The 15764-nt window shown below is 33.5% G+C and overlaps 1 protein-coding gene across 3 annotated transcripts in view; it reads left to right on the top strand.

The window, feature by feature from the left end:
* NME9 (NME/NM23 family member 9) overlaps window positions 1–15764 on the top strand; it is a 48472-nt gene extending 32708 nt beyond the window's left edge. For 2 of the 3 annotated variants that reach the window (XM_074214860.1, XM_074214861.1), the window contains 8 exons: window positions 790–861; window positions 3591–3707; window positions 5110–5185; window positions 9135–9217; window positions 12600–12692; window positions 13443–13597; window positions 14880–14992; window positions 15544–15764. In XM_074214860.1, the coding sequence (XP_074070961.1) occupies window positions 790–861; window positions 3591–3707; window positions 5110–5185; window positions 9135–9217; window positions 12600–12692; window positions 13443–13597; window positions 14880–14992; window positions 15544–15578 (744 nt within the window). In that variant the 3' untranslated portion in view covers window positions 15579–15764. The remainder of the gene's footprint in view (window positions 1–789; window positions 862–3590; window positions 3708–5109; window positions 5186–9134; window positions 9218–12599; window positions 12693–13442; window positions 13598–14879; window positions 14993–15543) is intronic. The other variant, XM_074214862.1, reaches the window with a different exon arrangement.

Genomic DNA, 15764 nt, shown 5'->3' with positions numbered 1-15764 from the left:
ATAACTTCTTTTTATTACATACATATTTTATTTGTTTTCTAATTAAATTCAATGGTAGTTTCTACCTATCATTTTTTGCAAGGTTTTGATTTTTACAATTTTTCCCTCTCTCCCTCCCTTCCTCTCAACAGAAGACAATCTGATATAGTCTTTACATTTGCAACCATGATATGCTTAGATCAAAATTGAATGTGTTGTGAGAGAAGAAACAGGAAAGGAAGAAAGGAAGAAAGAAAACATTAGAGACAGCAAAATTATGTAATACACATGACATCCTTTAAAAATTGAAGATAATAAGCTTTGATAATAAGTTAGATAATAAACTTTTGTCTTCATTAATAACTTCTTTTTTGAGAAAAGATTGTTCATATATTTTGACCACTTATAATTGAAGAATAGCTCTTATTCTGATATATTTGAATCATTTTCTATATGTTTTGAATATTGAATCTTTTTTAGAGAAGTTGCTGCAAAAATGTTTCCCCAGTCCACTGTTTCTCATCTAATTTTAATTATTGATTTGGTTTGTACAAAAATTGGTTAGCATTTCAAAAGCTACAGATGTCAAATAGAATAAAGACTTAGAGAAAACCATTGGATTTAACATTTGAGATATTAATTGGTTTCAAAATCAAAAAGGTATGGAGATTTGGTCACTATTTCTTATTAACTGGTTTGCAATAGGAGATATAATAACAATATAGCTTTTCTAATTGTTGATTTGTTTTGACTGTTCTACACTTGAGCTATAAAATAAATCAGAGAAACTTATTTTTTTTTTAAATTTAGGCAGAGGCAGATTGCCTTGATATTTTGGAAAAATACCGAGGAAAGTGTGAACCTACCTTTCTTTTTTATGCAGTGAGTATTTTTTAAAATAAGAATCAGTGTTATATGCAATTAGAAATATTCAGCTTCAAGAAAGGCATATTTCATTTTGCATGTATTTTTATTAGGAGTCACACTTTTATGTGGTAACTATATGACAACAAAATAAATCATTACAAAATGACTCAGTCAGGGTGGCTAGGTGGTGTAGTGGATAAAGCACCAGCCCTGGAGTCAGGAGTACCTGGGTTCAAATCCGGTCTCAGACATTTAATAATTACCTAGCTGTGTGGCCTTGGGCAAGCCACTTAACCCCATTTGCCTTGCAAAAAAACTAAAAAAAATGACTTAGTTTTTGATAAACAATAGAACATGATAAACAATTTGATTTGATAAACAATAGAAAAACAGTAACTATGTTGACTTTCCCATGGGTTGCTTTAAAGAATAAATTAGATAATTCACATTTCTTTGTAAATTGCAAAATGTTGTTCAGATATTAAGTCACTTCCAACTCTGATTCCACAGACCATAGATCCTTATATCCTACACTATTTTGTGAAGCCTGTCCAAGTTCATGTTCAATATTTCCATGATGCTCTCTATCCATCTCATCCTCTGCCATTTCTTTTCCTTTTGCCCTTAGTTTTCCCTGATATCAAAGTCTTTTCCCAATGAGTTCTATCTTTTCATTATGTGGTCAAAGTATTTAAGCTTTATCTTCAGTATTTGACCTTCCCATAAATAACCTGAATTAATTTCTTGAATTGTTGACTAATTGAGCTTCCTTGCTTTTCAAGAACTCTCAAAAGTCTTCTCTATCCCCACAATTTGAAAGCATCAATTCTGCACCACTCAACTTTACTTATAGTACAACTCTCATGGCCAGACATAGCTACTGAAGAAGCATAGCTTTGACTATATGGCCATTTGTCAGCTAAGTGATGTCTCTGCTTTCTTAGTACTGTTTAGATTTGCTATAGCTTTCTGTCCAAGGAGAAAAATGTCTTTTAATTTCATTCTAGCAGTTGCCATCTGCGGTAATCTTTGAGCCCAAGAAGATAAAATCTGATACTTCTTTCATCTCTCCCTCGATTTGCCAGAAAATGATGGGATCAATAGCCACTGTTTTAGACTTTTTTGTCTGTTGTTAAACTTCAAGTCAATTTTGATATCCTCTTCTTTCACCCTCATCAAGAGGCTTTTTAATTCCTCTTTCCTTTCTGTCATCAGAGTGGCATTCATTGTCTGCATATCTGAGATTGTTAATAATTCTCCTGATGACCTTAATTCCAGCTAATTTATCCACTTGATTTGTCTAGCCTGGCATTTGCATGATGTACTCTGCAAATAATTTAAATAAATGAGATGCCAATATATAGCCTTGTCATATTCACTTTCCAAACTTAAACTAATCAGTTATCCCATGTTCAGTTCTACCTATGACTAAGACCAATAGATCTTCATACCAGTTTCTCAAAAAATAAGCAAGATGATCCATTACTTCCAGCTCTTTGTGGACTTAACACATTTTGTTGAGTACCACACAGTCAAAGGTTTTAGGGTAGTCAATAAAGCAGAAATTGATGTATTTCTGGAGCTTGCCTTGCTTTCTCTATAATCCACAGAATGCTGATATTTTGGTCTCTAGTTCTTTGCCTCTTTGAAAACCAGCCTACTCTTCTGGTAGTACTTGATTCACATATTGCTAAAACTTGGTTTGCATAATATTAAGTATAACTTTGCTGGTGTGTGAAATGAGAACAAGTTTTTGGTATTTTGACCATTCTGTGACATTGCCCATCTTTAGGATTTGGACAGAAACTGATTTTTTCTAATCTCTAGATTAATGACCTCTAGGCCACTGTTTTGTTTTCCAGATTTGTTAGCATATTGAATGCAGCACTTTAGCACCATCTTTTAGTTTTTAAATAGCTTCCACTATCCTTATTGTTAGCAATGCTTCCTAAGGTACATCTGATATCATTTTCCAGGATATCTAGTTTTAGATCAGCAACAATACCACTGTGGTTGTTGGTAATGTTAAGATCTTTCTTGTATAGTTCTTTTGGATATTCTTGCCATCTCTTCTTTCTCTTCTGTTTCTGTTATATTCCTACTATTTTTGTCTTTTTTCAATGCCAATTTTTACATAAAACTTTTCCCTGATATCTCTAATTTTCTTAAAGAGGTTTTTTATCTTTCCCTTTCTATTGTTTTCTTCTATTTCTTTGTATTGCTCATTTAAGAAAACCTTATCTTTCTTTGCTTTTCTCTTTTATTCTGCATTCAGTTGAATGTATCTTTTTCTTTCTCCTTTTCCTTTCCTTCTTTCCTTACCCATTTGTAGAGTCTCTTCAGATAGCCATTTTTCCTTTGTGCTCTTCATTTTCTTTAGAATATTTTTGTTGTTACCTTCTGTACAAACTGTAAAATGTACACTGATCTAAAACATTATTGTTATATGGAAAAATAACTTTAAATCATGAAGTAGTTCTGGCTAAGGGTGCCTCAATGTAGGGAACTCAGAGCAGCATGGTGATAATTGGCAGTTGTGAAGCCGAGCAGAGTGGCAGCTTTTGAAGAGGTGGAGGATAAAAAAAAATCACCACTTCAACTTCCTGATTTATCACAAGGTTGTTCCTTATTTCATTCTAAGTAAAAGTCATCTGCAATTTAAAATTGACTAATAAAAATAAAATAAAAGGCATTTTCACCAGTGATTCTAAGATTTCAAGTGGTAATTTTATCATCTATTCTAGGGTGGAGAATTAGTGGCTGTGGTAAGAGGAGCAAATGGACCATTACTGCACAAAACTATTCTAGATCAGCTGGAGGCAGAAAATAAGGTTTTGGAACAAGGAATTGAACGGAAAGTGGTAATTGGAGGATCTTATTTTGTCTATCATAGTACAATACAGTACATTCTAACAGAGTGATCTACTTTTCTGATATTCATTGACTTTTAATAGGAAAACTCCATGAATTCAGTTATTCAGAGTGATTAAACTTTTCCAGTTTGAAAAGAGAAACAAAGTCTTACTCTGAGAAAGGTTTCGCTGCATTATACTAAAGCACCAAGTCCATTTGAAGTAAAATCATGTTTCCCCAGAAGTGTCCTGGGCACAGAACCCACATCCCATGATATATGCTATAGTCAGAGTAGATTAAGAGGAATTCCTGCTTACTTTCTATTACACTTATTTAAAACTTTCTTTTCAACCTTAATTCAACAAATCTATTCATTCAGCTAGACCAGATATCATTCCATTCCCTTCAATTCAATCGCATCTTAATTCCCTTTACCTAATTATATTTTATATATCAGAACTTTTTCTGAATGCTTGTTAGGTACAATATGGAATATAAAGTTATAGAATTAAAAAAACTTTAAAAGTAAACCTCCCAAATGTTTCAGGTATATTCAACAAAGCCTGAAATGAATATTTGTGACACAATAAGAAATTTGTAGTAAACTCATAGACCCATAGATTTAATTTACAGGTTGTTCAAGAGTTTATTCTCTCCAACTGAGAGAAAATTTCCTCTCATTTAGAAATTTATCCTCCTACTCAAAATAACAAGAATTTTTTAAATTAAATTTATGATGATTTATAAATAAGAAAGCATATGACTGTTGATGACATTTGCAAAAACAAATAAAACATTACTTTAAAATTGCACATTGAGTTTTTTAAAGTATCACACTACTTTAAAGAAATAGGAAGAAATAAAATATTGCATTCAAAAAGAAAAAATTATGTCAAAAAAAGGAAATTGATATTTGCTCTGATGAAAATACCATAAGGTTCAGAAAGAAACTTGAATTCCCATTTTGGTCCAAATTGGAACAATCCATGGGGAGAAAATCTGTTACTTTATGGCCCCCTGCCATAGCTAGCCACAGTTTAATTTTTTTCTCCAAACTTGAAATTTTCTTTTGGAATCCTTGGTTTCTTGTCAACTTTGCTTCTACTCTTTTCCTTGCTTTTGTATTGACTGAGTCTTTTTTTCTACTTAATTTTTTAAAAGATTCTACACAATATCTAAAAGTTACCAAAATTTATTTTTAGTTTTCCCCTATTACCTAAGTAGTAAACATATTTTTAAAATTCTCAAGAAACCTTAAGTCCAAATTTTAGGTTATCCAAGTTGTATTTTGTTTTCTCTGATAATTTTCTTTTCCTTAGAATAAATCAGGGGGAAGGGGAAACTTCTTTGTCCTTATACCTGATTATTGGTTTTAATGTATAATTACATTATTTAACCTAATTATATTAGATTAAAGATACAGTTCTCTCTATTGAAGAAGAAAGTATTTCCCAAGATCAGGAATATGGAGAGGAAGATGAAGTAGGTAAGTAGAATCAATTAACCTACACATACACATATATATGCATATATATGTACACATATATGCATATGTGTATCTATATCTATCTATATCTATACACTAAAGGAAATGATACTTTAAAATAACTGGTTACATCTCTCCCTCAAGGTTCTAGGGGACCCTTGAAGGACAATAGGATTCTTTCTTTTTTAAGATTTTTCAAGGCAATGGGGTTAAATGGCTTGCCCAAGGCCACACAGCTAGGTAATTATTAAGTGTCTGAGACCCAATTTGAACCCAGGTACTCCTGACTCTAAGGCCAGTGCTTTATCCACTAAGCCACCTAGCCACCCCTAGGATTCTTCTAATACAATAGAACACATTTTTCATTATGGTGTGTTTTTCATGAAAATCAAGTGATAATGATTGTTGATCAAATATCATTGCCAGTGATTAACACTCCTAATATCAATTAGCTTTTACAAAGAGATATGTACTAAAAACTATAGCAAGAACTAAAGTACAAAAATACTCTCCTTCCTCAAACCAGGCAAAATCTTCTCTCCGTATACCTTGGTTCCTGGAGAGAATGAGTCCAAACTTAAAGCAAATACTACAAACCATTTGTCCCACAAATTTCATTTCTTGGTTCAGCATAACCAACAGAGAAGTCACTTTCTTCCTTTCAGAATATGATATCTCAATTGCTGGACTGATGTATTGCAGGTTGGGTCAAATAGGTGATTCAGGGCTATGGTGCCTACAATTGCTGGTAAACTCTGCTGGTTGTTCTGACCTTTCGAAACTAATAAGACCATTCCACCCACAATTCTCTTTTACCTAAAAACCAGAGAGTATAGACATTCAGGGACAAACAAACAGAAACAAACAACAAAAAAAAGCCACAGGCTCCATATGTTCCAGGTCACGTAACACCCTAATGGGAGAGACTCTTTTTTACCAATTCCCTACAGCAATTTTTGTATTATTCAAAAGTAGGAAAGAAAGAGATCAGTTTGAGGGGCGGCTAGGTGGTGTAGTGGATAAGCACCAGCCCTGGAGTCAGGAGTACCTGGGTTCAAATCCGATCTCAGACACTTAATAATTACCTAGCTGTGTGGCCTTGGGCAAGCCACTTAAACCCATTTGCCCTGCAAAAAACCTAGAGAGAGAGAGAGAGAGAGAGAGAGAGAGAGAGAGAGAGAGAGAGAGAGAGAGAGAGAGAGAGAGAGAGATCAGTTTGGCTGATATTAGATGTTCCTATCCATGTGGGAAATGACCAAATTTTCTCCAGGCATTCTTGTACTAAGAGTGATCTCCTTGAATTTTCAGATAAAGTTGCTTTGAGTCCCTATACCAAAAAGCATCTGAAAGTTTCCCCAATAGATCCCTGCCATGTCAATGATAATCCAAATGTAATTTCTTCTTCAGTCTATGATAGGAAAATAATTCTAGTTTGAGAATAGAAAAAAAGGATTAGCTAAGCCCTGAACAAGTGAGAGGTTCCAAAGAAAAAGAATTAAGCACATGAATTTGATTATTTAGCTTTCTAGACTAGCAAGTCCTATAGATCTGCAGTCCACTACAATCTCTGACAAGTTCATGTCACAAATAAGAAAGTCTTGGACTGCTTAGGAAAAGGAGAGAAATGAGCATCAACCAGGAACCAGTATTTTAGAGAAATAAAACCCATACTTATCATTTTTATACTACATTTCAGTTTATAGTAGTATGATAGATGTTTACTGATACATAAGCATTCAAATAGTATCAGACAGCTAAGTGTGCAGTGGTTAAAACACTGGACCTGGCCTCTGGAAGACCTGAATTCAAATATAGCCTCAGAGACTTACAAACTGGATTATTCTGGGTAAGTTACTTAAACTTGTTTGCCCCAGGTTCCTCTTCTGTAAAATGATCTAGAGAAGGAAATGGCAAAAATGAGCTCACAAAGAGTCACTCCCACAGAGTCAGACATAATTGAAATAACCCAATGATAACAAAGCATTCAAACAAGCAAAAGTGATTACAAAGGAACTGACCTGACTTTTAAGGAAACTGAAAAAATGACTATACATTTATAAACTAAAACAGAGAAAAAAAATCTCTAATGAATTACAAAAAATAGAAGATTCAGTAAAGAGAATCTGGGATACAGAATCTTTCCAGTGATTTTCTGAAAATTCAAAGGTTTTAATATTTGTCCCAGATGAGGTCCCTCCATTGTACATCATTATGGATTTCTTGGAGTAGGTTCTCCAATCATCCACATAATACCCCTGAGGGTGTTGCCAAGGATTATCTGTCTGGCTCATCCTCTATTACATTTAATTAGCATTTATTTTAGCATAAAGAATCAGACAAACAGATTTAGTGCTGGAAGGGAACTTATAATTTATCTAGTCCAACCCCCTTATTTAACAGTTGAAGAATTAGAAAGCTGGCAGAGGAAACAAGACTTGTATTCACATACTGCCTCTGGTGCTAATTGACTGGGTGAGCCTGGGCAAGTCACTTAAAACTCTCAGTGTTTCAGACTACTCTTTTGAGATTATGAAGTTGCAGAAAAGATAATGTGTTCTTAATGAGGACTTTCTTATGTCAATGAAACCACAAGTAAACCCTTTATTTCTAAGAAGTGAAAGACTTTAGCTTAGATTGGAAGAAGAAAAAGGATACAGTTTAGCAAAGATCAGAAAAGAGAGTTATAATAAAAAAGAGAAAGAACATCCAAATCAAAGGTAGAATAAAATGAGCACACAGTTTTGCATATTCATGAATTATTTTGTTTATTTAATGAAGGCCCTGGGTATCTGGAGCTGTACATTCTAATTCTCGTTTTCCACTAATATTCCACTAATAAAGAGGATTTTGAAAAAGTTACTATGTTTCTTGGCTATTTTTTCTTCATTTGTAAAATAAGGGTAGCTAAAAACAATACTTCATCTAGAAAAGACCCGGACCCATTTAGTAGACAATAGTACTCAACAATAGGATGTGTCAACCAAAAATCAAACCAAACAAAATACCCGCCCCCAAACTACAATATTAGGTTGCCTGAGCAAACTCCATCCTAGCTTACATTGATAGACATAGTATATAGAACAAGAGAGGTCACAGCCCTACATTGCCCTTGCCTCAGTATGTAGTACTGAGCATCATATTTTAGGAAAGCCACTGACAAGTAAGATTCTATTCAGAAGAAGGTAACTAGGGTGGTAAGGAAGACTCCTAGTAAAGTAAGCTTCTTGAAGGTATTAGGCTATATCATTTCATTTTTATCTTTTTAATCCTTAGTACCCAGATCAGTGCTTGGTTCATAGTAAGTAGGTACTTAATAAATGACAGTAGATTGATTAACTCCATATGAGTACTGCTTGAAGAGAAGAACTCTTAGAAGGGATAGAATGGTTGGACTTCAAACATTTGAAAAGTTGGCTTATATATAGATAGATTGTTTTTGAGACTGTTCATTTCATTCATGTCTAAATCTTCACGATTTCATTTTTAAGTTTTCATGGCAAAGATCTTCATTTGTTTTGCCATTTCCTTCTCCAGATCACTTGACAGATAAAAAACTGAGACAAACAGGGTTAAGTGACTTGTCCAAAGTCACACAGCTAGTAAGTGTCTGAGGGCAGATTTGAACTTCATGACTCTGGGTGAGGCACTCTATGCATTGCATAACTTAGCTACCCCTAAAGAAATTAGTCTTGCTATTTTAGATCTCAGGACCAAAACTAAGACTAACGGATAGGAACTGCAGAAAAATAGATATTTACGCAGTATGTTAAAAAAAAAGTTCCTAAATAAACTTTCTTTCTAAAAGTAGAATAGAGTACCTCAAGAGGTAATGAGTTCCCTATCTCTCAAGGTCTTCAAGTAGAAGGTTAATAACTATTTTTTCAAACATTAAAATCTCCAGAGAATAAAATCCTCATTAAAGTTAAGGGCTTTTTTTAATTCCTTCTAGTGTCCCTTGAAAAATCCTGCACACTGGCAATTATTAAACCAGATGCTGTGGCACATGGGAAGGTGGATGAGATCATCCTGAGGGTAAGAATTGCAGCAAATATACACTAGAACTGTAGTAATATCTCCTTTGGTTAATTAGAAGATATCTGGAAGTAACCACTTCATAGAGGGACAATTGGTATACTTTTAAGGGTATTAGACCAAAAAGCTACAATCTAACTAGATAACATAAACATAGTTCAATCATTGGTATCTCATTGGGGATTTTTAATCATAGCTCAGTCTTTGGCATCACTGGGGGTCTTAGTTTTCTTATCTATAAAAATAAGCAGATATTGTAGTTAAAAAGGCAATGTGATATGGTTTGGAATAAGAGGATAGATCAGGATTTGAAGCCTGACTCTAGTTTTCTTGTGGAAGCTAGGGGTACACTGAATATTGCTCCACATCAGGAAGAGTCATCTTAAATTCAAATCTGGTCTCATACACTTACTGTGGGATTAGGCAAGTCACTTAACCCTGTTTGCCTTAGTTTCCTCATCTGTAAAATGAGGTGGAGAAAGAAATGGTGAACCACTTCAATAGACTACTTTGCCAAGAAAATTCCAAATGTGTCACAAAGAGATAGATATAACTAGGAAAAAAAAATGACTGAGCAACTAGTAATTCCTATCTGTGTGAACTTGGGTAAATCATCCAGCCTCTGTATCTCAGTTCCATTATATGTAAAAAGAGAGGCTTGATCTCTAAGGACCCTTCCAGCTCTAAATGTATGATTTTATTATAAAGGACTTTGAAAGTCTTCAGTTCTTTCTTCTTAGTCTTTCAGTTCTTCTTAGAAATAAAATATCTTGGGGCGGCTAGGTGGCGCAGTGGATAAAGCACCAGCCCTGGAGTTAGGAGGACAAGTTCAAATCCGGTCTCAGACACTTAATAATTACCTAGCTGTGTGACCTTGGGCAAGCCACTTAACCCCATTTGCCTTGCAAAAAATCCTAAAAAAAAAAAAAAGAAATAAAATATCTTTCTCCTAAGGATTTCAGTCAATAAATATTTATTAAGCTCCAAGCTCTACACTAAATGCTGGAGATACAAATAAGGACAAAAGACAACACTTTCCCTCATAGTTTAATGTTTTCAGTTAAAGTCCGGTTTCAATTGGTAGCAATTAAAATTGTTAATAATGTAAGCAAATATTCAATGAGAGCTTGAATACTGAATTTAGGATTGTGGAGAACTCTCAAAACATTTTTTTTAAATCACATATTCTGTTTAGACATATTTTTTATGAGAGAGGGATCATGGGCCCTTTAAAGTAGAGCAATCACTATCAAGTACAGTCAAGGATTATCTGCATGAGCTTGTTGATAAAGAGAGCCATTAATTTTTTTTTCAGATCACTATCAGAAAGGGGGAGTGGGAAGAAGCTGAAGGATATTTGACCAAATAGAAATAGAGATTCAATATTAGGGGGTTTTATTTTTTTAGGTTTTTTACAAGGCAATGGGGTTAAGTGGGCTTGCCCAAGGCCACACAGCTAGGTAATTATTAAGTGTCTGAGGTTGAATTTGAACTCAGGTACTCCTGACTCCAGGACTCACTACACCACCTAGGCATCCGGAGACTCAATATTAGAAACAAGATTTCAGAGAAAGCATCCATTGGGAAAAAAGACCATCATGGTACTACTGAATTTTTATTTATTATTATTACTATTTATTAACATTTATTGTTATTATTTTATTTATTATAAACAGTAATAATAAACAGAAGAGATGAGGAATCATACAATTCCTCACTCAGGAAGCATAGAATTTGGAAGGAGAGATATGATGTTTCTCCTTATAAGTCATGAGCAAGATTATAGAGGGAAAGAGTATGGTAAACAGAAGTCCATAGCAAAAGAAATGTTATTGGAGTTTTGACTTGTAGCAAAGTTGGCTAGTACTCTCAGTAAAATGGACAAATCCCAATGGTGCCATGGACAGATCAAAAAGAGAAAAAAATTGATGCCAGTGAATTTATTGGGAAGTGATAGGAAATGGGGTGGATAAAGAAATATCTGATAATAATTGAGGACTACTGAAAGTGGGGGAAGGGAAAAGCATTTATTAAATGCTTACCATAAGCCTATTACATAGTTGGTACTTGATTAGTATTATCTGATAACCTCAAATATCTCCTTTGACTATTGAAGATGGTACCTGATTATCTTCATCTTTTAAAAAAAATCCTTTAATCTTATTTAAATCTGATGATTAATATAGTAAAGTTCTACTTTGAAGCTATATATTTTTTTCTATTTTGAAGTTATATTTTTGACTTAAAAATACAAAAAGTGGTACAGTATGCTAATCTATGGGTTTTAGTTAATCACATCTGTAAGAAAACACCTAATTGTTAGTATTACCAATTTTTATTTGAAGTACTACCATCGATGTGACAAGTAACATATATAATTTGCAAATGTTGTATAGAGAAAAATGGAAGTTAGTCTTAAAGAATCATATCTAAATGATGTTAAATGTCATAGTACCAAATGTGTCAACAAATTCTTAGTTTCTTCAGAAAAATTCAGCTTTAGTCCATACTACTCTTGAACTAAATGAATAATTCTGGAAATGTGTCAGTTGCACCATCGTGTCAAGCGATCTCCATACCTCTGCACTGGAAATTAAATTAAACTCTTCATATGGACAACAAATGTCTGAAAAGAGCTATTCTGGAAGAAGATTTGAGGTTACTGTAGTAACATCAACTGTTAGGGTCCTCTTTGGCTAGGATTTTTCAAAAGATGTTATAGCCTGTTACTCTCAGATGGAGGAAAAAGCTTTGTTGTCAACTGAGCTGTAAAGATGTGATGGGACCACCTAAGTCCCTTGGTTAGTACAGACAGCCAAATGAGAGCAACTAAGAAGCTGAGATGTTATAACTAAAGTAATTCTAGTCTACTTGGGTAGGACTTCTTGCAAAATATTCATTAAGAATTTAGCATAAGAAGTGCCTCTTATGTCCAACTAGTTTTCCATCCAGACTGATAGTCTACCTTCATATGCGTATTAAGGTAAATTTTGGGAAAGCGTGGTGGCTTGATATAATTCTCAAAGATTAAGGATAGACCCTAAATTTCATAATTTTCCCTTACTAGCCTGTTATATATCACTCATGTTAAATCTATTGATTTTTTTCCTTCTTGCACACCCATTTGGGATAAAGGGTTTAATGTATTTTAGTGTCTGATTCAATCTCCTTGCCTTTTCAAAAGCTTGCCATTTAATTCAATTCAACAAACATTCTATATATAAGGCAATATATAATTTATACAGAGACAGTAACAAAAATAAAAAAAATTGTATCCTATTTGGAGGAGCTTATTGGACTACTGGATACTACACTCTGCTGCTAATGAAAGTAAATTTAGCTTTTATTTATAACCTCCTTATCCTCCCTTTGCATACCACAGATCCAAGAAGCTGGATTTGAGATTTTAACTAATGAGGAAAGAACTATGTCAGAGTCTGAAACAAGATCTCTTTACCAAAAGAGATCTGAAGAGGTCAGTTCTACTTCTGTTTCTAAAATTAAGTTCACATTTCTCTCTCTTTTTCCTCTGTGATAGTTGAAGTCTGGATCAACTTAGATTAGCATGAATACTATAAAAGTGCATGTAAATATGCTGTAAACTGAAATAATTTATAGATCGATAGACATCTAACATTTAAAATCTATTAAGGTTTATAGATTGTCATTTATATGGCAATAAATTTCTGTTTAAAGTACAAATCATAACCTTTGTCATCAAGAAACTTATAGACTTCTATTTGTAAGAGAAAATACTACAAAATACATTCAGAATAATAAGAGATAATCTACCTTGACTAATAAAGGGTAGGTTTCACAGAGAAAGGTGGACTTAAAAACTCATAATTTTGCAGAGACAATAGAGAAAATCTACTCCAACTGCTGCCTGAAGGATAGATTTTTCAACATCATCCTCAGTATCGCATTAAATTTCTTTCATTATATTTAAGTTTGAAATGCTTGTGATCACAAATTTTAGTGACCCATAAAGGTGCAAAACTGAGCAATATATAAGCTAGAAGGAGAGTAACATTGTTCTTATTGCTGTAGTTGTCAGAGCTATATTTTGTTTTAATAACTTAATATTGGTCTAAGATCCTTGAGACATATCATACTTTGATGGTTTTCTTATTTTCTAGAAATAGAGGAACTATAACTTCCTTAGTCTTCTTTGCATAAATACCAATACCATAAATAGTTGGGTAAATTTGGCATCATATTTTAGGAAATTTTTGAAAAGTTAGTTCAGCACATGTCGAATGGACCATGCCGGCTACTCATAATATCATGTACGGAAAATGATAAAGATGTAGTTGCTGCCTGGAGAGACTTCATTGGTCCCAGTGATATTGAAACTGCTAAGAGAGAAAATCCTGAAAGGTAATAACACAATCTTTCATTTTTCAGAACCTACAGTCATAATGAAAAATCATGACAATACTTATATTAATGATCTTGGACTTGACTTCTTTAAGGATCCTTAATTTTAGTGGTAGGAACAGGTTGAAACTCCTCTTTTCCTTAGTGGATGGTCTTTGTGAGTGATGGTGGCTGTCAAATTAATTAACATCTAAAAAACCAAGTAATGAGGCTTTCCAAACTTAGCTAGACTATTTCTGATTTAGGCTCCTCTAAACTTGTTCAATACTAAACGAAGTTGTTAGTCACAAAAATCTCAATTGGGCTATACATTTAAAGAGAGGCATGTGCAATTTTCTGTTGCCTCATCTCAATTAGAGGAGGAAAAATAGCTTTTGGAAGTCACTGAATCTTGCTTATTTTAACTGGTTCCTTACCATGGGTGCTCTTTAAGTTCAGCTTAGATTTATCAACTGAGTCATTTGTAATAATTTTCTGTTTATTCTGGATTTGATCATCAAAACAAAAAGAACATTAATAGGGAACAGCTAGGTTCTTTAAGGACAAGTTCAAGGAATTATACTTTTTGCACTTGTAGAATATTCAGGGAACTTTCATATGCATATTCTCTTTTGAAACTTATGGCAGGGGGTGGCTAGGTGGCGTAGTGGATAAAGCACCGGCCCTGAAGTCAGGAGTACCTGGGTTCAAATCCGGCCTCAGACACTTAATAATTACCTAGCTGTGTGGTCTTGGGCAAGCCACTTAACCCCATTGCCTTGCAAAAACTAAAAAAACAAAAAACAAAAACAAAACTTATGGCAACCCTATTGGGCAGGTTATTACTGATACCATTTTACAGATAAGAAATAAATTACCTAGATTATATGACAAATCTGAAATTGGATACGAAGGCTGTACTGCAATTTTGCTTTTGTCATCATTATGCTTCCTTTTAATCACTACGGAGTCGACTAAAGAAAAGTGATGCTTTACATGTTCTTCAATTAAAGAGTATAGGAACTTTGTTCCTAAATGAGAAAAAAAGACTTATGAAAATAATTGATTTGTTTGTAATAAGAAAGGGTTAAGAATGGAGATTTTATGAGCTAATAACAAAGAGTTCATTTCCTCTGTTTTATGAATTCATTTTGTTTTTCTATAGAAAAGTAAATTCAACCTATAAGGAATTCAGAGAGCTAATTGATTTATGATCAAGATTTAGTCAGATGTCATTTTTTTTCAAACCAAAATTATGATATGTTTTATATTATTTACTATCCCTAAATTTTACTGTTTACAGTCTCCGGGCTCAGTATGGCACAGTAATGCCATTTAATGCTGTTCATGGCAGTGAAAACAGAGAACAAGCCAACAGAGAGCTTGGAATATTTTTCCCAAATTTTAAAATTTCAGGTAAGGATACAGACCAAGTAATCAAAGATGACTTTTGCCCTCAGTTAATGTGAAAAAATTAAATATTAGATATCTAGTAACTAATTTCAGTATTGTGAATGAATGCATGAATGGATAAAAGCATTTATTAAGGACTTACTTTGCTAAGCACAAGGAAAATAATTAGAAAAGCAGCACAGTCCCTGTGTTCACACAACACATAAAGGAGATCATCAGCTGCAAGTTGAAAAGTAAAGGTCCCACAGTCCTATCTAATTGTGACATTACATATACCTATGAAAATACTGGCCTCTAAATGTTCTGTAAAATTTCAATTAAATGTGTCTTCTCAATTTCTGGTCCCAATGTGCTTTCTCATATTAGTTTTCCTTCTTTAAGATTTTGAAGAGGTAGAAAAAGCTACCAGATTTTTCCTCTTATCATTGCAGGTGTAGTAGGGAATCAGGAAAGTAGTTACTGAAACTCATGAGGCAGATACAGGGGCTATAGATCTTTCTATTATAAAGAAATACTATGGAATGTTAAGAACAGATTTTGTTATTGTCCAACAGGAAGTGAAGCTGACAAAGAAGAAATTCTACAGTGAACACACCTATGGATTATGATTACTCTTTTCTTCTTCTAAAATGACTAGATGTGACTCCAGAAGTTTTAATTCAGATTTACCATCTTCAGATGTAGGAGAATTTAAAAAAATTTTTTTAATTGTATTTATTTTTAGTTCATGAAATAAAACAAGTATTTCCATAACATAGAATTTTTAAAAAAAAGA

The sequence above is a fragment of the Macrotis lagotis genome, chromosome 1 (genome assembly GCF_037893015.1).
Source record: "Macrotis lagotis isolate mMagLag1 chromosome 1, bilby.v1.9.chrom.fasta, whole genome shotgun sequence".
Taxonomy (NCBI): Eukaryota; Metazoa; Chordata; class Mammalia; order Peramelemorphia; family Peramelidae; genus Macrotis; species Macrotis lagotis.
This window is presented reverse-complemented; position numbering and strand designations above follow the sequence as displayed.